Genomic DNA, 24,222 nt, shown 5'->3' on the forward strand with positions numbered 1-24,222 from the left:
AAGTGAGTAGCTGCACAGCAGCACAGTGGAGGCAGTCATTACATCACTAAGGAGAATCTTTATAACACATGGCATCCTGGACATTGTGCTGTCAGACAACAGTCCTCAGTTTGCTAATGAGCAGTTTCATAACTTTATGCAGGAATATGGTTTTATGCATGTGACTGATTTGCCTAGATATGCTCAAACAGAGAAATAGATAAAGGAGTTTGAACAATCAAGGAATTAATTAAAAAGAACGAAGATGTTAACTTAGCCCTTCATATCTACAGAACCTCACCGCTAGAAAACGGGTCTCCCCCATCAGAACTATTGATGGGAATTTGGCTGCGAACATGACTTCCAGCTCTACAACAAACACTACAGCTTAACGTTAACTCAGATGATCATGAGAAAGTTAGGAAATGTGAGGAGCAACAAAGAAACAGTCAAGCTTATATTTTCAAATTCAGGCACAGAGCAGGAGACTAGAAACTTCTATAGCCTGAGGAGAGAGTGTGGATTCGGGATCAACAGAAAGGAGGCATTGGAATAGAAAGAGCTCAGCCAAGATCTTATAGAATAGAGATGGACCAGGGAAATATCAGAAGGAATAGAAGAGCCCTGGTGTCATTGGGAAGGAAACCAGTGGAACCTTGGGCACACTATTTAAATCCAGATGGAGTCAATGAAGCAGAAACAGGTAGAACTCTATAACCACCCAGGTGGAAGACATTCCCATGGAATGATGAGAAAGTGCAGTTCATCCTCAATCTCAAAATGAAATCAGGACTGGATCAGAGAGATTGTTCAAGGCACCAAGAGACTAACCCTGTGATGTCTGAGACTTTCGGGGGAGATGTAGGAGGATGTAAATAGTTGGGATAAAGATGTGGTGGGAGATGGTAAAGGGTTAACATCAGAAGCACCTGATACTGATGTAACTACTGATGCAACTACTGATGCAATGTCACATGACTAAGTGACTGAGATCTGGTTGGAAGCAGAATGCAGCTTTGTGTAGAGTAGTGAGATGTACTTGGATCGGTAAATAAACTAAAATGGTTTTTACGAATAACAGTCTATGGTAGCATTCTTAGGGTAACAGGAAAACCCTAAAGAAACCCCATCTAGATCCAAACTCAAGATGAAACAAGTACTCCATGCCTCGTTTCCCTTCAGGCCTTTCAAGTGTCAATGTGAGAGGATGCGTTTATTGCAGAGGGAGTGACCACCGAGTCGGTGGTAATGGTATCAAGGTATCAGCAGGTCCTGTCAAAGGCATGGCTGAATCTTGGTGAGACGTACCCATCTGTCACTGCTAACCCCACCCCACAAAGTCCCTCAAGAACAGCCATACGTGGGAGGCATTTGCATGCTCCCATCATAGATCTCTGGTCTTCCACTAGCATAGGTGTTATGCCTGTCTGTGTGGGGACATTTTTCCTTCTTGTGACTGCTGGAGAAGATGGCAGCAAAGAAAGGGGTTAGACCACTATAGGGGTGCTGCAATCACCCATCCTGGCATCCACGGAGGCCTTGAAAATGGCAAGGATCACGGTGGTTGCACAATTGCTGTTAGGTAAACAGGGGTGACCACTTAAGAGTGTGAGAGAATGAGTACAGAGGCACAAGGATGAGTCTGGTGCATACAACACGTAGTGCTCATGTCACCCCTCACTCTTCTAAACTCCAGTGGAAACAAGCACAATCTGTCCAACTTTCCTCATAAGACAACCCACTTATTCCAGGCATTATTTTAGTTAGCCTCCTCAGAACCGCCTTAAATAAGGAGACCAAAACTGCACACAGTATTGGAGATGTGGTCTCACCAATGCCCTGTCTAACTGAAGCATAACGTCCTTACTTTTATGTTCAATCCCTCTCGTTTTAAAGGATAGCATTTCATTAGCCTTCTTAATTACTTGCTGTTCTTGTAACTCATGCACTAGAACACCTAGATCCCTCGGCACCTCGGAATTCTGCAGCTGTTCTCTGTTTAAGTAAACTCTGCATTTTTATTCTTCCTGCCAAAGTGCACAACTTTACATTTTCCTGCATTATACTCCATCTGCCAGATTTTTCCCCACTCACTCAACCTATCTATATCTGTCTGCAACCTCCTAATGTCCTCTTCACAACATACTTTCCTACCTATCTTTGTGTCACCTGCAAATTTAGCTACCATGCCTTCAGTCCCCTCATCCAAGTTATTGATATAAATTGTAAAAAGTTGAGGTCCCAGCACAGACCCCTGAAGGACTCCACTCACCACATCCTGCCAATCAGAAAAGGACCCATGACTGCACATAGCCTCTGGTAGCTCTGCCAGATGTCCCATCACCTCTCACCCCAGCTACAACAGATGCCATGTTGCCGACAACTGCAGAGGCACATCAGCTGCCTGGGGTTCAGCATGGGCCTGACCTCCCACTGTCCTCTGATTGTCAGGGCCTCAGCTGTCACAACCTCCGACAGCTGCTCAGGCATGTCTGTGATGTGCTCACTAGCTTGTGAATCCATACCCAACAATGTGAGCGGGTGGGAAGGAATGATGTGAAACTGCACCCTCTGAGGATCTCTCCTCCTCCTCCTCCTCCTCAGAAGTGACTAGTTGGCCCCCACTCTCCCCAGCTGTGTGTTTTTCGGAATGACCCTGACTTGTATGAGAAAACAGAAACATTGAAGGAGTAAGAGCTTCCCATTTCCTCATCTCACCTATACCTGATGTGGCACTGTTTTAAAATTAGGGGCTGACCTTTTAAGACAGAGATGAGGAGAATTTTTTTTCTCTCAGAGGGTGGGCGGTGGAGGCGGGATCGTTGAATATTTTTAAGGCACAGATAGATAGCTTCTTGTTAGGCAAGGGAATCAAAGATTATCAGAGGTAGATGGGAATGTGGAATTCAAAACACAAACAGATCAGCCATGATCTTATTGAATGGTGGAGCAGGCTCAAGGGGCCGAATGGCCTACTTCTGCTTCTTTCTCGTACGTTTGTATGTGCGAATGATGGAAAAGTCCATCCAGGCCATGTGTCCTGCTACTTCTCAAACATGTATGCACATGGATTCCTCCATCAAGAAACTGGCAATCCTCACGGAGAGCCAGATCCAGCAGGCTAGTCAGTGAGTGCCAGAGATGCACGCTGACTTGCATACCATTGCTCAAAGCAGCAGTGGCAAGGCAAAAGTTCAGCATGGCACCTGGAGTCTCCAACAGGTCCTCCTCATTCTCAGGTCAGCAGCGGGGTACAAGTGTGTTTGCAAGGGAGGAGAAGCGGCTGCCTTCCACTTCCAGGTGCTCCTCTCAGGGCACTCCAAGTGTGGAAGCGGCTCCTCAGCCCTTCTACCAGTGACTACAGCACGTCAAGTAACCGCAGCGACAGATGAGGGTCCTGCAGCTCTGAGGAGTTCTTCGGGCATGGCAGGGCTCTCCAGGTCCCAGGTAGTCAGTGGATGGCCACCAAGGTCATCCCAAGTCACGAGCAGCAGCAGCCTGCCTCCAGCTCAGTTACAAGCACAGGGTTAGTATCTCACAGGTGCACTCATAAGAGAGTTAAGAAAAGCATCTAGATGCATCAGGGATTCAAGGGTGATTAGGTTATGTAGATATTAGATTATGTAGACTCGCTTCTGTTTGCCACTCAATAAATCCTTCGTTCACTGTTGATGCTACTCAATCAACTTCTTGCTGCCTTCTGAAATCTCACCCACAGTAATGCTCCTTCAATGTGCTGGAGGCAATGGAATGCACTACATCCGTTCAACTCCTCAGTCTTGCTCCTTTGAGCTGTGCACATGGGCAAAGGAGTGCAAAATGGAGAAGGTGACAGCAGGACTGATTGAAGGCACTATTGGAATGTTTCTCAAATGGCATAAAGGTCACAGAAAATGCTGTGTATTAGGTGAATTATGAGCCTTCCTTGCGTGCACCTCAATGCACCTTGCTTGTGGTCTCTCATCCTGATTAGCTGGCTCTTCTACATCCTCCTTGTTAGAGGAGGCATTGTGATCAACAATGCTCTCATTATTCAAGGGCAACCCCCTCTTCAGTGCTAGATAGTGCATTGAACAGCAGATCACCATAATATGTGAGACACTCGCTAGGGCATACTGCATGGTTCTAATTGATTGATCTAGACATCTGAATTGCATCTTCAGCAGCAGGTGTTGTACCTCTCTTTTGCATCCATACGTGGGTTCCTCATTGGCGTAAATAGCCATGTCTTTAGTAGGTAGCCTTTGTCTCAGGTGGCACACTCTAGCCCAGGGATAGCCTCTTCTGTGTTCAAGTGTCTGTATGTGTGTCCCTTTGCACCCTTTGCTGGCATGCCAACTGCGAGGCTGGCCCTCCTGCAGTTACTGAGGTTCCTGGTGCGCCTCCACTGATGCTTGAACCTTCCTCCCTCTGAACTGCTCCTGCTCTTCAATGGGTGCCCCAGAGCCTGTGTGGGTGTGGCCCATGGCAAGTGGCCTCTCTCTTATTCCAAGGCCTTCTATCCAGGTGGCCTCCCCTTCCCATAAAACATTCCCTGAATTGTTTCTTTGGAGCAAGTGCCACTGCCCCTATATGACCCTGGCAGCATGCCCCTTCAGTGCTGGCAACTTCTCCCCTTTCTGTCATCATCTGGCAATACCCTCTGTGTATCACTCTTCCTGCCACTGCATGCTGGTTCTACCGATGCCTGCCTAAGAGAGCCAGCATCTAGCTTTTGCTTCTTTGCTGCCTCATTTAACCAGGCAAGGTTCTGAAGCACTTTGTTCCCTGTGTATCATCAGTAAAATGTGAAATGTGCCTTACTACTGCAGTTAATTGGACTTTCAAATACCATAACTGATCTCCCGCTATGTCACTGCCGCCACTGGTAAAATCCAGGAGCAATATAAAGAAGTCAGAACTTTTAGCTAAACACGGTCCACTCCCATATCACAGCCCTCCCACTTCTGAACTCTTCTAAGTTGCCCGATAAAATTCCGTCCCATTTCTCTCCACAGATGCTGCATGACTTGCTGAGTATTTCCAGCATTTTCACAATTAGAGTACATATGCTCAGCCTGAGTCAGGAGCTTAGTAACTAAATTAATTCTTGGGTTGAATTAAACATGGGTGTACTTTGGGATGCACTATTTTCCGTAGTTATGAAGGCAGGAGGAAACCTGGGCCCCTCATGTGCCTTAAAGACGTCAGCACTGTTAAAGGAGCAGGCACATTTCAAGCCCTATGGAGAGCTGATTTTTTTTTGCAGGTAATACGACAGAATATTTTTTTCTGATGGCATGATAAAGAATGGTAAATTCTTAATGTGATATAAGTTCTTCATTTTATCCGTGCCAAGAATTGCCACAAAACAAGGTATTCACAGCTGTTTCTGGCTTCTAACCCCTGTGAATGAGTTTATGACCTAAATTTTTTGGATGGCGGAGTCTCACGTCCCACTACTCTGAGTGCCCCACAGCCATTTCATACTTGAAAAAGCATTAAGTGGCTGCAGGCGCAACTTCTGACCCTCACTCGAGAGGAATTCCTGCTTTAGAGAGCTGCCAGCTAATCTGATTGGCCTGCAGCTCTCCAGTCCCTGCAGTGACAGCGCTGCAATAGAGAGAAGGAGAAATGCAGGAGGACATCAAAGCTTAAGTCCGGGCACCAGAGTCCCGGGTAAGTTCAAGGGGTCCTGTGATGACTCAACAGAGCAGACAGGTTTCAACATGAAACAGCTAAACTTTATTACAGAGAGCTTTTCAGGTGCTACACGCTCGATCAGGACTCTCATCAGGAAGCCCCACCCCCCGGATTTCCCACCGTTAGAGCTCACTGGTCGGAGCCTTCATAGAACATCATATGACCCCTGATAGACAGCTATACCCGCAGTTACCACATTTCCTCCCCCTTTAGTTTTTTTTTACAATTTCTATTAACAGGGAAACATTTGAACATCCAACAACATATACATATATACAATTTCAGGTGATTGAAGATTAAGTCTCTGAGGTGCTCTCCTTATATGGCCAGAGCGGCGTAGCTCTACCACTTGAGGTTCCTCAATAGGATTGACAGGATCTGGAACTGTAGCATGAGACACATCATCGGAACGTGGTAGTTCAGGGTTTGGCAATTCTACAGAGATATTGGGCATGCCTATTCTAGGCTGACCAGTCACCTCAGGAATTGATGGTTCACGTGAAACACAGGCGGAATAGTTGGACTGTCTCTCTGGCATGATAATGATCTATGTGCTTATGGACGATTCTATCTCCCACTTGTTGGTAAGATAATGGACCAGTCTCTGTGACAATAGTTCCAGAAGCCCAACAGGGTCCACTGCTGAAATTTTGCACAAATACTGTGTCACCTACAGTGAATGTGCAAGCTTTGCTGTGTATGTCGTGGTTCAATTTTTAATTACTCTGATTATGCTCTCCCTTCCCTCTAAATTCAGAAACACCAGGCTTAACCATGTACATAGCCAGCGTTTCATCAATAATTCAGACAGTGTTGAACCCGTAGTCAAATGTGGTGTTGTATGATAACTGAAAAGAAAGCGGGGAAAGTTGAGATTCCTGAGTGCCTTCCGACAGCTTTTTCATACCAGACAAAAATTTGTACTGCCTTCTTGGCTAGGCCATTCAATGAGGAATAGTAAGGGGCTGTTAATATGTCTGATTCCATTCAGATCAATACATTTCTGAAACTCTGTGCTGGTAAAAGTGGTGCTGCCATTATCTGAAATGACAATTCCAGGTAGGCCATGTATACTGAAATTGTGACGTAGCTTCTCTATAGTTGTGTTTGACGTTGGCGACTTGACTTCATATACGTCCATCCTTTTGGAATGTGCATCTACAATTAACAAGAACATGGTGCCCAAGAATGGTCCTACGTAATCAAAAAGTAATCAAACTCAGGGTCGACCAGGCCACTCCCACGGATGCAGGGGAGCCGGAACAGGCAACTTCTGTTGTTGCTGACAGTGGAGACAGTGCTTGGCCAAGTTTTCAATATCTCCATCAATGCCTGGCCACTAGACATAGCTTTGCACAAACATTTTCATTTTTGATATGCATGGATGGGCAGTGTGGAGTTCTGTCAAGAGCGGTTCTCTGCATTGTGGTGGGACGACCATTCTTGACCCCCATAACAAAATCCCACCTTGGCAGCTCAATTCCATCTGTCTGACATGGAATGGTCTCAATTCTTCAGATACAGTCAAGTTTGGTCATCCTTTTAAGACAAAGTCTCTGACTTTGGATCTGTTGTTGGATCTCTGTTCGTCCAATTTCTAATTTGTTTTGCACACACAGGCAAAGAATCTAAGAAATTCATTAATAGCACTAATTCTTGTGGAACGGGAGCATTTACAATTCTGTCTGCAATGGGAGACGACTGAGTGTATCTGCATTTGCAATGTGTAAGCAGAGACGGTGCATAAAAGTATACTCGTACACAAAAATGTTGGAGCTCATCATTGTATCCTTGTTGATGCTATTGGCAGGATTGCCTTGTCCTCGCTGAATAAACCCATTAATGGTTTATGGTCTGACACAATGGTGAAATGGCGACCATGCAGGTACTGGTGAAATTTCTTCACCTCGAATATCACTGATAAACCATCCTTTTCTAGCAGGGAATAGCCTTTCTTGGCTGTGGAGAGGTTCTCGAGACATAGCCATTGGGCCTTTCAGACCCATTTTCCATTTTATGGGATAGCATAGCTCCCACTCCATAGGAAGAGGCATCACATGTTAATACCAGCTCTTTCAACAGGTTGTAATGTACCAATAAACATGACAAATGTAACAATTCCTTTGCTTTCATGAAGGCTTCTTCCTGTTGTGACCCCCCCCAAGACCAATGGTAATTCTTTTTTAGTAACAAGTGTAATCGTGCCAACACAGTTTATAGGTTTGGTAAGAAGCGGCTATAGTAGTTGATCATGCCCAGGAAGGAATTGAGTTCTGTTATATTGGATGGTGATGGCACATCTTTTATTGCCTGAACTTTGTCTTCTACTGGGTGCAGTCCCATGGCATCCACCCTGTGGCCTAAGTAAGTCACTTCTGGTGCCTGAAATGTTCACTTTTCCTTCTTTAACCATATGCTAGATTCCATGAAAGTCCTTAGCATCTCCTCCAGGTTGGTCAAGTGTTCTGTCTCGGTTAACCCCATGCTAAGGACATCATCTAGATATACAATTAATCGTAGGAGTCCTTGCAAAAGTATGTCCATTGTTCTCTGGAAGATAGCAAATGCCGATGAGGCCCTGAAGGGTAGACAGGTGTACTGATAGAGACACTTGTGTGTGTTAACAGCACTGGCAATGTTGGTGTACCTACACCACATGGACTGCAGCGGTTCAAGAAGGCAGCTCCCTTCTCAAGGGCAACTAGGGATGGGCAATAAATGCTGGCCCAGTCAGCAAAGCCCACATCCCATGAATAAATTAAAAAAAATAATGGTTACGTACTCCCTCAGTGTGTTATTGAGCTCTAGTTGCTGGTGAGCGTGACTCATATCCAATTTCATATAGGGCATGCCTCCAGCCAGTTTGGCATATAAGTCATCTATCCTTGGGATAGGGTACTTGTCTAGTTTGGCTGCCTTATTTACGGTCAATTTATAGTCTCCACAGATATGTATGGTGCAGTTGGGCTTAACCACTGGAACTAAAGGTGCAGCCCATTCCAAGAATTGAACAGGTTGGATAATGCCCAGCTTTTCTAACCAGCACAGCTCCTCATCAACCTTTTCTTTCAATGTAGAAGTCACAGGTCTTGCTTTAAAGGTGTCGCCTGTGGCTCCACATGTATCTTGGCCTGCATGCCTTTGAACTTCCCTAGTTCATCCCGAAAAGCCATGTTTAATTTTCTTAGAAGTTCTGGAACTCCATCAGATTTTAGGTGAAATATCTCAGACCAGTTGAGCCTGATCTTCAGTAGCCAGTCTCAGCCTAAAAGACTGGGTCCTTCTCCTTTCGCAATTATTACAGGCAGCTGGGTTGTCTGTTTCTTGTAAGAAGCTGGCACTTTGCCAATGCCCTTTACCTGAATGGATTCTCCCGTGTATGTCCTTAATTTAATGGTTGTTCACTCCAGGTTAATTGGCTGTCTACCTTCATTTAGGCACCTGAAAGTGTGCTCTCCCACCACCCTAGCTGAGGCACCCATGTCCACCTCCATTATTAGTGGCTTCTCATTAACTTGGATTGTCACAGTGATGGGTTTGGTTTTCACAGCTGTAATGTTATACGGGGAATAAACATTGGTATTAGCAGCTTCAGTTCTGCTGTATTCTTTAATTCAACCATGTTGGTTTGCTGTTTTGCAGGTTGCTTCAGGTTTGCCCAGCACTGCCTTGCCACGTGACCTTTCCTACGGCAGTAATGACATTCTGCCTCCTTGAATTTACAGGTGTCCGCTCCATGGCTGATCAGATTGTAACCTCCAGTCCACACTCCTGCTTACCCCCAATATCCTTTCACTCTCTTGCTTATCAAGAATCCATCTAGCTCTGCCTTGAAAATGTTCAAAGACTCTGCTTGCACTGTCTTTTGAGAAAGAGAGTTCCAAAGACCCACGACCCTCTAAGAAAAAAAAATGCCTCCTCATCTCGGTCTTAAATGAGTGACCCCTTACTTTAAACAGTGACCTCCTAGTTCTAGATTCTCCAACAAGAGGAAACATCCTCTCCACATCAACTCTGTCAAGACCCCTCAGGATCTTAAAGGTCAAGTCTCCTCCAACTCTTCTAAACTCCAGTGGATACAAACCTAGCCTGTCCAACCTTTCCTCATAAGACAACCCTCCCACTCCTGGTATTAGTCTCGTAAACCTTCTCTGAACTACTTCCAAAGCATTTACATCTTTTCTTAAATTAGGAGACCCATACTGTACACGGTACTCCAGATATGGTCTCACCAGTGCCCTGTATAACTGAAGCATAACTCCCTACTTTTGGAATCAATTCCCCTCACAATAAATTTTATCAGCCATGATTGCATGGCAGAGCAGACTCAGGCCGAATGGCCTAATTTCTGCTCCTATGTCTTATGGTCTTATGGTCTAAATGATAACATTATATTAGCTTTCCTAATTACTTGCTGTACTTGCATACTAGCCTTTTGTTATTCATGCACTAGGACACCCAGATCCTTCTGAATCTCAGAGCTCTGCAACCTCTCACCATTTAGATTATATGCTTCTTTTTTATTCTTCCTGCCAAAATGGACAATTTCACATTTGCCCACATTAAACTCCATTTGCCAGATCTTTGCCCACTTACTTAACCTGTCTGTCACTTTGTAGCCTCCTCATGTCATCTTCACAACTATCTTTGTGTCGTCAGCAAATTTATCAACCATACCTTCAGTCCCTTCATCAAAGTAATTTATACATATTCTAAGAAGTTGAGGCACCAGCACTGATCCCTATGGCACACCACTTGTTACATCCCGCCAACCAGGAAAAAAAAATGCTAACTCTCTGCTTTCTGTTAGCTAGTCAATCTTCTATCCATGCCAATATGCTAATATACCATGAGCTTTTATTTTCTGCAATAACGTTTGATGTGGCACATTATCCAATGCCTTCTGGAAATCCAAGTACAGTACATCCACCAATTCTCCTTTATCCACAATACATGTGACTTCTTCAAAGAACTCCAAGAAATTGGTTAAACATGATTTCCCTTTCACAAAACCATTGTTTACCTTGAATTTTTCTAAAGTCCACTACTATAACATCTTTAATAATAGCTTCTAACATTTTCCCTATGACAGATGTTAAGCTGTTAAGGGTATGTGTAAGGGTAGTTTCCTATTTTCTGTCTCCCTCCTTTCTGAATAAAAGAGTTACATTTGCTATCTACCAATCTAACTGAATCTTCCCCGAATCCAGGGAGTTTTGGAAAATTAAAATCAATGCATTAACTATATAACTATGCACTTCTTTCAAGACCCTCGGATGAAGTCAGCCCACAGTTCCAACAATTTGCTCAATACCACTTCCTTGATAATTGTAATTTGCCCGAGTTCCTTTCTCCCCTCCATTTCCTGACTTACAGCTATTTCTGGGATGTTGCTTGTATCTGTAGTGAAGACCGATGCAAAATACCAATTCAATTCATTTGCAATCTCCTTATTTTCCATTATCAATTCAGCAGACTCACTTTCTATAGGACCAACACTCACTTTTTGACTCTTTTCTTATTTAAATAACCACAGAAACTCTTACTACCCGTCTTTACATTTCTAGTTAGCTTCGTCTCGTATTCTAATTTTTCCCTCCTTATTGATCTTTTAGTCATTCTTTGCTGTTTTTTTATATTCTGTCCAATCTTCTGACCTGCCACCCATCTTTGTGTAATGTTATCATTTTTCTTTCAGTTTGACATTGCCTTTAACTTTTTTAGTTAACCAAGGATGGTGGGTCCTCCCCTTGGTATTTTTTTCTCATTGGAGTGTATCTATTCTGTGTATTCTGAAATATCCCTTAAAAAGTCTGCCACTGCATCTCTATTGACCTATCCCTTAACCTCATTTGCCATTTCACTTTAGCTAACTCTGCTTTCATGCCCTAATTATTGCCCTTAGAACCATAGAACCATAGAACACTACAGCACAGAAAACAGGCCATTCGGCCCTTCTAGTCTGTGCCGAAATATTATTCCGCTAATCCCATTGACCTGCACCTAGTCCATAACCCTCCAGACCTTTCCCATCCATGTATCTATCTAATTTATTCTTAAAACTCAAGAGTGAGCCCGCATTTACCACGTCAGATGGTAGCTCGTTCCACACTCTCACCACTCTCTGAGTGAAGAAGTTCCCCCTAATGTTCCCCCTAAACCTTTCCCCTTTCACCCTAAAGCCATGTCCTCTCATGTTTATTTCTCCTAATCTAAGTGGAAAGAGCCTACTCGCATTTACTCTGTTTATACCCCTCACAATTTTGTAAACTTCTATCAAATCTCCCCTCATTCTTCTACGCTCCAAGGAATAAAGTCCTAACCTGTTTAATCTTTCCCTGTAACTCAACTCCTTAAGACCCGGCAACATCCTAGTAAATCTTCTCTGTACTCTCTCAATCTTACTGATATCCTTCCAGTAGTTAGGCGACCAGAACTGCACACAATACTCCAAAGTTGGCCTCACCAATGTCTTATACAACCTCACCATAACATCCCAACTCCTATTCTCAATCCTTTGATTTATGAAGGCCAGTATGCCAAAAGCTTTCTTTACAACCTTATTTAAGTTTAAAATACTAGTCATGGACTCACTCTTCTCTCTCTCAAACTGAATGTAAAACTCAATCATATTATGATCATTGCCAGTTGGGGTGCCTTCACTATGAAGCTATCAATGAATTGTACCTAGTTGCACAATACCTGGTCCAATTTAGCTTGTTCTCTGATTGGCCCCAGAACATTCTGTTCCACGAAACTATCCCAAAAATATTCTATGAACTCCTCATCTATGCCACCTTTGCCCATCTGATTTTTCCAGTCTATATATAGATTAAAATCCCCCATGATTATCATTGTATCTTTATGACGACCTCGCATTATCTCTTTTTTTATACCTTGTCCTACTGTGTAGTTACAATTAGGAAGCCTGAACACCACTCCCACAAGTGACTTCTTGCCTTTATCATTTCTCATCTCAACCCAAGCTGCTTCTACATTCCAGTTTCCTGAACTCCTCTCTAACGTGCTAATCCTATCATTAATTAACAGAGCCACCCCTCCACCTTTTCCTAACTTTCTATCCTTCCTAAATGTCATATACCCTTCAACATTCAGGTCCTAATCTATGTAATCGTGCAGCCATGTCTCTGTAATGGCTATCAGATCATACTTATTTATTTCTATTTGCGCTATCAGTTCATCTGTTTTGTTTCAAATGCTATATGTGTTTAGATACAGAACGTTGCTTCTCAAAAACAAAACCAAAACCAGCTTTTAAACGCCTTCTTCCAGGCATGGTTTTTTTTCAGAGCCATAAACTACTACGTGACTGCCTTTGTACACAGTCATCCAAGGTCAAGAGGTTTCCAGATTCTTTACAACTGCTTAATTACAGATTTTTTTTTCCCCTCCAGGAATAGCAATCAGTGTCTTGCATTAACCCTTTAAGGAATAGTGTCTTTTAAAACACAAGTTCTTCCAGAATGTTCTTAGTCCTTGAAAATCAACTATTTTCTGTGATTAAAGTGTTCTTGAAAGTATAGACTGGCATTGTAATAGTGTAAGGGGAAGAGAGGGGCAAGAGTTTCGACAGTGTGTTCAAGAGAATTTTTCACATCAGTATGGTTTCCAGTCCAACAAGGAAGAAGGCATTGCTGGATCTGGTTCTGGGGAATGAGGTGCATCAAGTGTCAGCAGTGTAACATTTAGAAGCAGTGTTCATAGTATCATAATGTTTGGGATGCCTATGGAAAAGGAGAAATCCAGGATAAAAATAACTGGGGGAGAGCCAACTTCAATGGGTTGAGAACAGGTCTGGTCCAGGTGATTTGGAGCCAGAGACTGGCAGGTAAAATTACACTAGAACAATGGGTAGCCTTTAAAGAGGAGGTAGTTCAAGTAGAGTCAAGGTACATTGCTTGAGGAGGAAAGGTAGGGCAAACAGATTCAGAGCCCCCTGTATAATGAAAGATTTAGAGACTAAAATAAAGCAGAAAAAAATGTGTATGACAAATGTCAGGTGGAAAACACAATTGAGAACTAGGCTGAAAATAGAAGGTTCAGTGAGGGATGGGGGGACAATGAAAAAACAAATAAGAGAAGCTAAGAGAGCATATGGGAATGTTTTTTTATTTATTCACAGGATGTGGGCTTCGCTGGCTGGGCCAGCATTCATTGCCCATTCCTAGTTGCCCTGGAGAAGGTGGTGGTGAGCTGCCTTCTTGAACTGCTGCAGTCCATGTGATGTAGGTATACCCACAGTGCTGTTACAAAGGGAGTTCCAGGGATTTGACCCAGTGACAGTGAGGGAACGGCAATATATTTCCAAGTCAGGATGGTGAGTGACTTGGAGGGGAACTTCCAGGTGGTGGTGTTGCCATCTATCTGCTGCCCCTATCCTTCTACATGGTAGTGGCCGTGGGTTTGGAAGGCGCTGTCTAAGGACCCTTGGTGAATTCCTGCAGTGCATCTTGTAGATGGTACACACTGCTGCTACTGTGCGTCAGTGGTAGAGGGAGTGAATGTTTGTGGATGTGGTGACAATCAAGTGGGCTGCTTTGTCCTGGATAGTGTCAAGCTTCTTGAATGTTGTGGGAGCTGCACTTATCCAGGTAAGTGGGGAGTATTCCATCACACTCCTGACTTGTGCCTTGTAGATGGTGGACAGGCTTTGGGGAGTCAGGAGTTGAGTTACTTGTCACAGGGTTCCTAGCCTCTGACCTGCTCTTGTAGCCACAGTATTTATATGGCTAGTCCAGTTCGGTTTCTGGTCAATAGTAACTCCCAGGATGTTGATAGTGGGGGATTCAATGATGGTAATACCATTGAACGTCAAGGGGAGATGGTGACATTCTCTCTTGTTGGAGATGGTCATTGCCTGGCACTTGGGTGGCGTGAATGTTACTTGCCACTTGTCAGCCCAAACTAGCAGCAAACATAAAAGAAAATTCAAAAGTTCTCTATAGGCATATAAATTGTAAAAGTGGGGGAAAAGGAGGAGTGGGACTGATTATGGGCCTAAAAGGGAATTTATACATCAAGACACAATGCATGGCTGATGTGTTAAATGAATACTTTGCACATGTCTTTACCAAGGAAGAAGATGCTACCCATGTCATTTTGAAAGAAGAGATAGTTGAGGCAGTGGATGGTCTAATAGTTTGTAAGGAAAGTTTTTAGATATGCTGCCTGTACTTAGAATCATAGAATGGTCACAGCGTAGAGAGTGACCATTTGGCCCATCCTTTCTGTGTCGGCTCTCTGCAAGTTCAGCTCACCTAGTCCCCTTCCCCTTAGCCCTACAACTCTATTTTGAAAGCCACAATTGAATCTGTCTCCACCCACTCTCAGGCAGTGCATTCCAGATCCAAACCATTCACCGCATAAAAAGATTTTTCCTCATGTTGTTTTTGCTTCTTTTGCCAATCATAATAAATTGGTGTCCTAAATTTCGCAATTCATCAGGACTGGTTGATATGCATCCAAGGATACTGAGGGAAGAACATAAGAACATAAGAGCTAGGAGCAGGAGTAGGCAATTCAGCCCTTCGAGCCTGCCCCACCATTCATTACGATCATGGCTGATCTCATTTCAGCCTCAACTCCAATTTCCCGCCCTCTCCCCATAACCTGTCAACCCATTACTAATTAAAAATCTGTCTATCTCCTCCTTAAATTTATTCAGCATTCCGGCATCCACTGCACTCTGAGGTAGTGAATTCCACAGATTCACGACCCTTTGAGAAAAGTAAATCCTCCTCATCTCTGATTTAAAACTACTACCCCTTAGCCTAAAACTATGGCCTCTCATTCCAGAATGCCCCACAAGGGGAAACATCCACTCCATGTCTATCCCCTTTAGCATCTTATATACCTCAATTAGGTCTCCTCTCATCCTTCTAAATTCTAGCAAGTAAAGGCCTAAACTGCTCAATCTCTCCTCATAAGACAATGAGGAAATCTCTGGAATCAATCTAGTGAAACTCCTGTACACCACTTCCAATGCAATTACATCCTTGCTCAATTAAAGGGATCAAAACTGTGCACAATACTCCAGGTGCGGTCTTACCAATGCCTTGTACAGTTGCAACAACAGTTCACTATCTCAATACTCTATTTCTTTAGCAATAAATGCCAAAATTCCATTTGCCTTCCTTATTACCTGCTGTACCTGCATGCTTGCTTTCAGCGATTCATGTACAAGGACACCCAGATCCCTCTGCACTGAAGCATTCTGAAGTTTCTCTCCATTTAAATAATAAGTCGTCTTTTTATTCTTCCGACCAAAATGGATAAAAATGGATAAGGACGGAAATTGACTGGCCATAATTTTTCAATCCTCCTTAGGTACAAAGGTGATGCCTGAGAACAGGATAACTACAAATGTTACACCCTAGAACAAAAAAGCATGTATGGATAAGTCTAGCAACTATAGGCCAGTCAGTTTAATCTTGGTGGTGGGGAAACTTTTAAAAAACCCAAGAAACGGGATGGAAGAAAGTGGGGCGGGGGGTATAAAATTGAGCGCCATGCAAGCGGGGCCATTCCCAGAATCTATGTTCCTCCGCCCAACCCCGCTTCAATTTTAATAGCAATGCTTGCCTGTGGACCAATTGAGGCTACTTAGGGGCCTCCTCCTGCCACCACTGGGATTTTAGCTGATGGGGGAAGCTGGCTCCAAATGCCCAGCTCACCAAGTGAAACCTGGCAGACTGGTGGCCGGGAAAGGGGGACTCCATTTTGAGACCCCTATGTCTATCAGAAGAACCCCCACCATTTCCCCCCCAACCCCATGTTTCCCCCTCCCCTGGTCTATCCACACCAGCCCTCACCCCCAGGTTGGCAGGCCCCAACAAGACTCTGGACTTACCTTTGTCCGAGCTCCATTGCAGTTTGCTTCCCTCTGGGACTCTCTGTAGTCCCAGTCGTGGCCACCTCTCCCGTGAGTTCTGAAGAGGATAGTGTTAAACTTCGAAGGACATAGACAGGTTGGTGGGATGGGTGGACAAGTGACAGGTGAAATTTATGCAGCGTGAAGTGATTCATTTTCAAAGGAAGAATGAGGCAAGGCAATATAAAATGAAAGGTACTATTCTAAAGGAGGTTCAGGAGCAGAGAGACCTGAGTTATATGTGCACAAATCATTGAAGGTGGCAAGGCAGGTTGAGAAAGTGGGGCATAAAGCATACAGGATCCTGGACTTTATAAACAGGGGCATTGAATACAAAAGCCAGGAAGTTATGATAAACCTGTATAAAGCATTGGTTCAGCCTCAACTGTGACTAGATCTGGGTTTTGCACTTCAGGAAAGATGTGAAAGTATTAGAGAGAGTGCAGAAAAAATTCACAAAAATGGTTCCAGGGATGAGGAACTTCAGTTCTGCGGATAGGTTGCAGAAGCTGGGGTTGTTCTCCTTGGGGAAGAAATGATTAAGGGGAGACTGGACTGAGCAGATCGTGGGAAACTGACCCCTTTGGTGGCTAAGTCCAGAGCCAGAGGGCACCAATTTAAGGTGTAAAAGAAACAATGGTGACATGAGGAAAAACCTTTTAATGCAACGAGTCGTTAGGAGCTGGAATGCACTTCTGAGAGTGAACTGGAGGCACATTAAATTGAGGGCTTCAAAAGAGAATTGTATAAGTATCTGAAGAGAAAAGATCTGTTGGGCTATGGGGAAAAGGTGGGGGAATGGGACTAGGTAAATTGCTCTTGCAGAGAGCTGGTACAGACACAACAGGTCGAATGGTCTCTTTCTGTGCTGTAACCATTCTATGGTTTGATGATTCAGTGATGCCACACTCCTACAGAGGGTACGGTGTTGATGTTCCCAGTGCGCAAACCTGAGCAGACAGTGAATTGATGAAAACTTGTGCTTTTGCCGTTAGATTCACTGTAAAAACTCTTGAAAAAGTTATACCTTGTTGAATGAGATGTAACTGGGTTTTTAACAGTTGATAGGTCATAATCACTGCTAAAGACCAGCCTTGAAAAGCTGACTTTACGTTTTTAAAATCATTTTTATGGATTTTATCTTCTGTCTTAATCCAAGCATAATCATTTATTTCGCTATATGAAAATTTAAATTTAAAGTGAAGGATAAAATATACTTTTAACTTCCTGGTTTGCTGTCTATGAGAGCACTGCAATGTGATTATCTGCTATTTTGCTTGCTGGCATCACTGTTGCTGGCTGCCCGGAGATCCCCTTGACTTGGCACCGGATGTAAACTGCCATCAGGAAAGGGGAAGTCCATGTTATGAGATCGCTAGATCTTTGTGGGCAACTTTGGAGATCAGCAGCAAGTGCTTTGCTTCGCCGCTGAACACAAAATCCCACCCACAATTACATTAAATAAACACACTCCTTTATTATTATTTGTTACATGCATTGCAAAAATTGAACAATGAACATGTTTATATTTCAAAAACATATTTGTACTTACCATGTCAGTGTCTGAAACAGGTCCAAAGCTTGTCACATAGATGTCTGTCTTGACTTCTGTTATTCTTTCTGATGAATAAGAAAATATAAAAGACTGGTGGTTTCCAAATAGATAATTGAAATAAATGTAAGCATGTCCCTACTAATCAACTGAAAAAAAATCATCTTTACATACTACACCCGCCATGAGTATAATCTTTTCAGTTTATGATGCTATTTGTATCATAATTAATAGACTCCTTATTTTATAACACTATTTTAAATTTGCTACATAATATAACCTAACACACTAAATGCTTAGTTGAAAATAATTATGATTCTATGATTATATACTATAAATGAAATATTCTATGAATATTGATCTTTAGAAAATACAGAGCAGTTTTTTGCACAGATATTAGAAACATGTATGTTTTATATTTTATGGAGCACAATGAATTCTGAGAGGGGCTACTTGTTCTGCAAAGGAATGGTAGTGAATGCAGTGATATGATGACGACATCTGAATAGCCACTCGTGGGTTTCAGTCCATGTCTGTAGAAATGATTCAATACTAATGCCCAGAAAAATTGCAAATCAAAATTCATAGATGAGCTTCTGACCACATATCCACACTCTCATCAAGATTGCCAACTTCTACCTTAGTAAGGAAGGTGGTTGTGGTTGTTGGAGGCCAAACATCATAGGCGCAGGACATCTCTGCATGCATTCGCCAGGGTAGTGATCTAGGCCCAACCGTCTTCAGCTCCTTAACCAATGATCTTCCTTCCATCATAAGGTCAGAAGTGGGGGTGTTCACTGATGATTGTACAATGTTCAGCACCATTCGTGGCTCCCGAAGCAGTTTGTGCCATATGCTGCAAGACCTGGACAATCTTCGGGCTTGGGCTAATAAGTGGGAAGTAATATTCATGCCACACAAGTGCTAGGCAATGACCATCTCCAACAAGAGAGAATCAAGAATGTGATGGAATACTCTCCCCTTGCCTGGATGAGTGCAGCTCCAACAACACTCAAGAAGCTCAATACCATCCAGGACAAAGCAGCCCACATAATCAGCAACCCATTGAGCACCTTGAACATTCACTCCCTTCATCACCAGTCCAAGGTGACAGCAGTGTGTACCATATATAATATTCACTACAGCAACTCACCAAGACTTCTTCAACAGCACCTTCCAAACTCGTGACCTCTACCATCTAGACAACAAGGGCAGCAGGTACATGGGAAACCACCACCTGCTAGTGCCCCTCCAAGCCACCCACCTTCCTAACTTGAAACTATATCATTGTTCCTTCACTGTTGTGAGTTCATAATCCTGGAATTCTCTTCCTAAAAGCACTGTAGGTAAACATACACCAGATGAATGGCTGCTGTTCAAGAAGGCAGTTCACCACCACCTTCTCAAGGGCAAATAGGGATGGGAAACAAATGCTGGCCCAGCTATTCCATGAAGGAATTTATAAAAAATTGCCCATCTCTGCCCCTGCCTCAGCGCAGCTACCGTTGAAACACTCATCCATGCTTTGTTACCTTCTAGACTTTTCTATTTAAATGCTCTCATGGCCAGACTTCCATCTTCCACTTCACATAAGCTTGAACTTATTAAAACCTTCACTTTCCAAATCCAAACTTGTACTAAGTCCCATTCACCCACTAGTCCTGATCTACATTGGTTCCAGTCTGGACACTATAATCTGAACATTCTCACCCTTGATTTCAAATCTTTCTTTGCCCTTGGCAATCTCTATCTACATGACCTCCCCGACACCTACAAACTTCTGAGATTTCTGTGTTCTGCCAATTCCAGCCTTAACGACTTTAATCGCTGCACCATTGACAGCAGTGTTTTTAACTACCTGTGCCCTCCCTAAACCTCTTCACTTCTTTCCTCTCTCTCCTCTTTTAAGATGCTCCTTAAAATCTACCTCTTTGGCCAAGCTTTTAGTCTACAGAGCTCTTATGTGGCTCAGCCAATTTTCTTTTGATAGTGCTCCTCTGAGGATGTCTTGCTACATTATACGTGCTATATAAATGCAGGTTCCTGCAGCTGTTGGTGATAGAGAATAGAATCGAGCTCACTCCCCTGATGAACCCTGAGTTGATACCCATAAAGATGGTTTTTAGGGAGGCCACATAACAGTAATTTGTTCAGAAATGCAGGGTACTAGATGCTGTCTAACGCATTGGGACATCTGAGGCAATGAAAGATGATTCAGCAAAATTTTCAATGGCAGGATCTTCCGGTCGGTGAGCGGGGGTGGGGCCCACTCGCCAATGGGTAAAATGACGCGGAATGACGTTGGGTGGAATACCTAACGTCACCCCGCATCATTTCCATTTTCAGGTTGGCGGGGTCGCAGCCAAGTCAGCTGCGCGCCTGCCGACCTGTCAATGGCCTATTGAGGCTATTGAAAAACTAATTAAGGTAATTAATGGACCTGCCCGTCCAACCTTAAGGTTGGGGGACAGACTGAGATCCCTGGTGGGCTTCAGAAAAAGCATGAAACCTGATCCACGGGCGGGATGAGGTTTCATGAGGGTATTTAAATTTTTATCAAATCTTTCAATAAAATTTATGGACATGTCCCAACTCATGCGACAGTGTCACATGAGGGGACATGTCAGGGAAACTTTTATAATTTCAATAAAAATTTTAATTCCGAGCTGATCTCCCTGAGGCAGCACTTAGCCTCAGGGAAATCTGTGCGGTCTTCAGCTCAGAGAATCCCCCCCAACCCCCCGCCCCACCTGCACAGGGAGCACATAGCGTTTCCTGGTGGACATCACGCTGGGCGGGCCTTAATTGGCTCGCCCACGTAAAATAGTGGCAAGCCCCCAATCGAGGGTGCCAATCGGAGGCGTGCCCACCCACGCCCGTTCCCGCACCCGCACTCCCCCCCAACTGGGGGAAAATCTTTCCCCAAGAGCCAATTCCCGGAAGTGCACAACTGGTAATCACTTTTAACTGGAATATTGTGCACTATTATGTCATATGCAAGCAATGTGCTGACATATGACACAAATATTCCCATTCTATGTTCCATGGATAATACCTGTACTAAATAAAATATTACCAAAGAAATTACAATCTGTACATTAAGTTGCAAATCCCCCAGAGTAAAGAAACTAATTTCTGTAAATAGAACACAGCATGTAGGTGACAGAGGAGCTGGTACTAATTATCCAACCTAGGATGTGGGTACAGCAGTTATATGAATTGCAGACATCTTCACAATATAAAGAACATATATCTCCCATTTGAAGTGTGATTTCAAATCTCTCCATAGCCTCGCCACTCCCTATCTTTGTAACTTCTTCCAGCCCTAAGGCCCTCCAAAATCTCTGGGCTCCTTCAATTCTGACCTCTCAGCATCTTTGCATCTCTCTGCTCCTCTCCCTCCTCCTGTAAGGCTCATTTCAAGTTATCTCTTTGATCAAACATTTGGTTCAGCTGTGCTAATCTCTCCTTATAAAGTTATAAGCCTGAATTTTTCAGTCGGTGCGCAGACTAGGCGGGAATGGGCAGGGGTGGTCGAGAACCCGACCGCCGCCTGCGATTGGGTGCACATCGCCATTATACGCGGGTGGGCCAATTAAGGCCCACCCAGCGTAATGCACATTTCCCAGGATTAATACAGGAAGGGGCGGGCAGGGGTGGGAGGCCAATGTCTGCCAGGTCCAATGACAACCCGGTGGCCTTTTCAAAACCAGCACAGGGGGCTGCGCTAAGGCTGCCATTGTCTTCGCAGATCAGCAATGCATAGCGTCGTCGGAGAACAGGGCAGGCGGGAGGGCAGGTCGACGGGGCAGTCGGCCCCAAGGTTTTCCGACAAGTGCCTCACTGCCTTCCTGGAGGAGGTGGCAGCACACAGGGATATCATTATTGCCCCAGAGGACGGGAGGAGGAGGCCACCCCACCTAACCAAAAATGCCTGGGAGGAGGTGGCATCACAGTCAGCTCCTATGATGTGGTGAGGCACAAATGGGTGTAGTGCTGCAAGCGGTTTAGTGTCCTTCTGCAATTGGGAAGGGTGAGTACCATGTTGGCATGGGTCACTTAGCACAGCAGTTAGGGAACCCCCCACTCTCCCGGACCTCAGAGATCTTAGAGTGTGAGTGGCAAATGTCAATGAGGCAGCATCTGGGCAAGGGAGTGAATCCTGGTTGCTTGGAATGAATGTTTTGCAGCTCCAGGTTCACAAATCGGTTGAGCCCTGCAAGGTTTTCCTCAGGTGGGGGTGGCAAGGCTGCAATGGCAATGGAGATATAGGGTGGACTAATCGATGCTCCTCTCTCCTTTCAGGAGAAGACAGCCCACAATAACGTTGCGAGGCTGCGGACTGGTGGAAGGCCGCCCCACCTTCTAATCCTTCCCAGATATGAGCAGGGGGCCCTGGAGCTGGAGAGGCACCATGCACTTACGTAAACCGGCTGTGGTGAGGTTGGGGTGCCACAGGGAGGTACGGGTGCAGTGCACTGAGGTCAGAATGTCTGTCATTGCAACCATTCCACTGTTGACTGGATATTGATTTCAGCCTCCAACATGGAATCCCCATTGATAATGGAAAGACGAGGGCATCTTGATCCGGGTGCCAGACATGAACATTAACAGTGTAACTAATTCAACTAATCACATGTCCTTGTTCTTCCTTTCAGGCTTAACAGAACACCCTCGGTCTCAGGAATCTGAGGGGCCACCGCTCATCTCTGAGGGCACAGATGATATGAACGCACCAGCGTCACACCCTCTCAGCCAGGCAGGCACCAGTGCAGATACCAGCACCTCACTGGAAATAAGATTGTTGGCTAGTATCTCGGTGCACAGCAGTGAGAGCACTTCACACTGAGTTGAGACGCAAGCGGAGGCAGAGAGTGCCTAGGGCACCGGTAGTCGGAGGACTGCTGGGGACCAGGAACATGCTCATTCGGTGACTGATGATGTACCTCTGGAGTCATCCCTGAGGCAGCAGATGCTGGAAGTGCAGCAGGGTTTGCGGGAGGATCTGGTGGAGATACATGAGAGAATGCGTGCAATGGTCTCCATGATAGAGGGGTCCATGCGGAGCATGAGCAATGCATTGACCCTCATGGCCGAGTGCAATGCCTCCTCCATGGAGAGAGTGGCGACTCTCATGGAGAGACTCCTCCAGGAGATCAATCAGGGCTTCCTGAGGATGCACTCGGACCTACAAGCCCTCACACCGGCAATGACCTCAGCTGGTCAGTGTCAGTGTGTGAGATGGATTGGGCACCCAGTATCCCAGCTAGGTGACCATCCATCAATGGCGAGCAGGGAGGTCCAAAGCGACCTGACATTGGCGCACAAGCTGCTTGTCGTCTCTGTGGGCTCCTCTCAGGGCACTCCATATGATGGCAGCAGCTCCTCCACCCCTCTGCCGGTGACTGTGGCATCCAATGAGGCTGCGGCGACTGGGGAGATTCCAGCAATGCCACTGGCCGCTGCCCCCCAGGCAGGGCCAGCATAAGCTCCACGGGCCAGAGGACGCCCGCCAAGGTCATCAGGGCCTACAGGACAGCAGAGTGAGCAGGCTGTCTCCAATGCCGGGGCCAGTGAGGGGGAAGCACCTAGACATAGCACCCGTAAACGCAAACTTAAAGCACCTTAGCAATAACATGAGCTTATCGCTAGTGGTTTTCTTTTGCCCCACTTTTAAGTTACTGTTAAGTTGGTGTGATGTTCAACAACTTTCCATTTAGTTTGATTTCTGTATGCTAAGCTGCAAATCATTAAATATGTTGGTTCTCAACAAGCCTCTGGGTGCTTCATTAGTTTTGCAGGTGGAGCACTGAAGAGCCTCAGCACCTATGAGTGTCTCAGGGTGTACGCATCATGGGAGCTGCCAGGGTACCTTGCACAGACTTCAAGAATCTACATCCTGTGGTCACACACTATCTGCACGTTCATGGAGTGGAAGCCCTTCCTGTTGACGAAGGCACCGGGCTCACCTGCTGGCGCCTTGGTGGCCACATGTGTGCGTCTATTGTACCCTGGACGCGGGGAAGCCAACAATCGCTGCAAAACCTCTGGCTCTCTCTGCCTGGCTGGCCTCATCCCAGCAGTAGTGAATGAAAGTCGATGCACGCCTGAACAGAGT

The 24,222-nt window shown here is 44.8% G+C and overlaps 1 protein-coding gene across 1 annotated transcript in view; it reads right to left on the reverse strand.

Annotated features, from left to right (window-relative positions):
* Positions 1-24,222, reverse strand: part of LOC144683797 (gamma-aminobutyric acid receptor subunit alpha-2-like) — a 412,721-nt gene that overhangs the window by 203,128 nt on the left and 185,371 nt on the right. Inside the window, exon 4 of the mRNA XM_078547208.1 lies at positions 18,105-18,172. Coding sequence (XP_078403334.1) covers positions 18,105-18,172 — 68 coding nt within the window. The remainder of the gene's footprint in view (positions 1-18,104; positions 18,173-24,222) is intronic.

This window comes from Cetorhinus maximus, chromosome 1, assembly GCF_964194155.1.
Source record: "Cetorhinus maximus chromosome 1, sCetMax3.hap1.1, whole genome shotgun sequence".
NCBI lineage: Eukaryota > Metazoa > Chordata > Chondrichthyes > Lamniformes > Cetorhinidae > Cetorhinus > Cetorhinus maximus.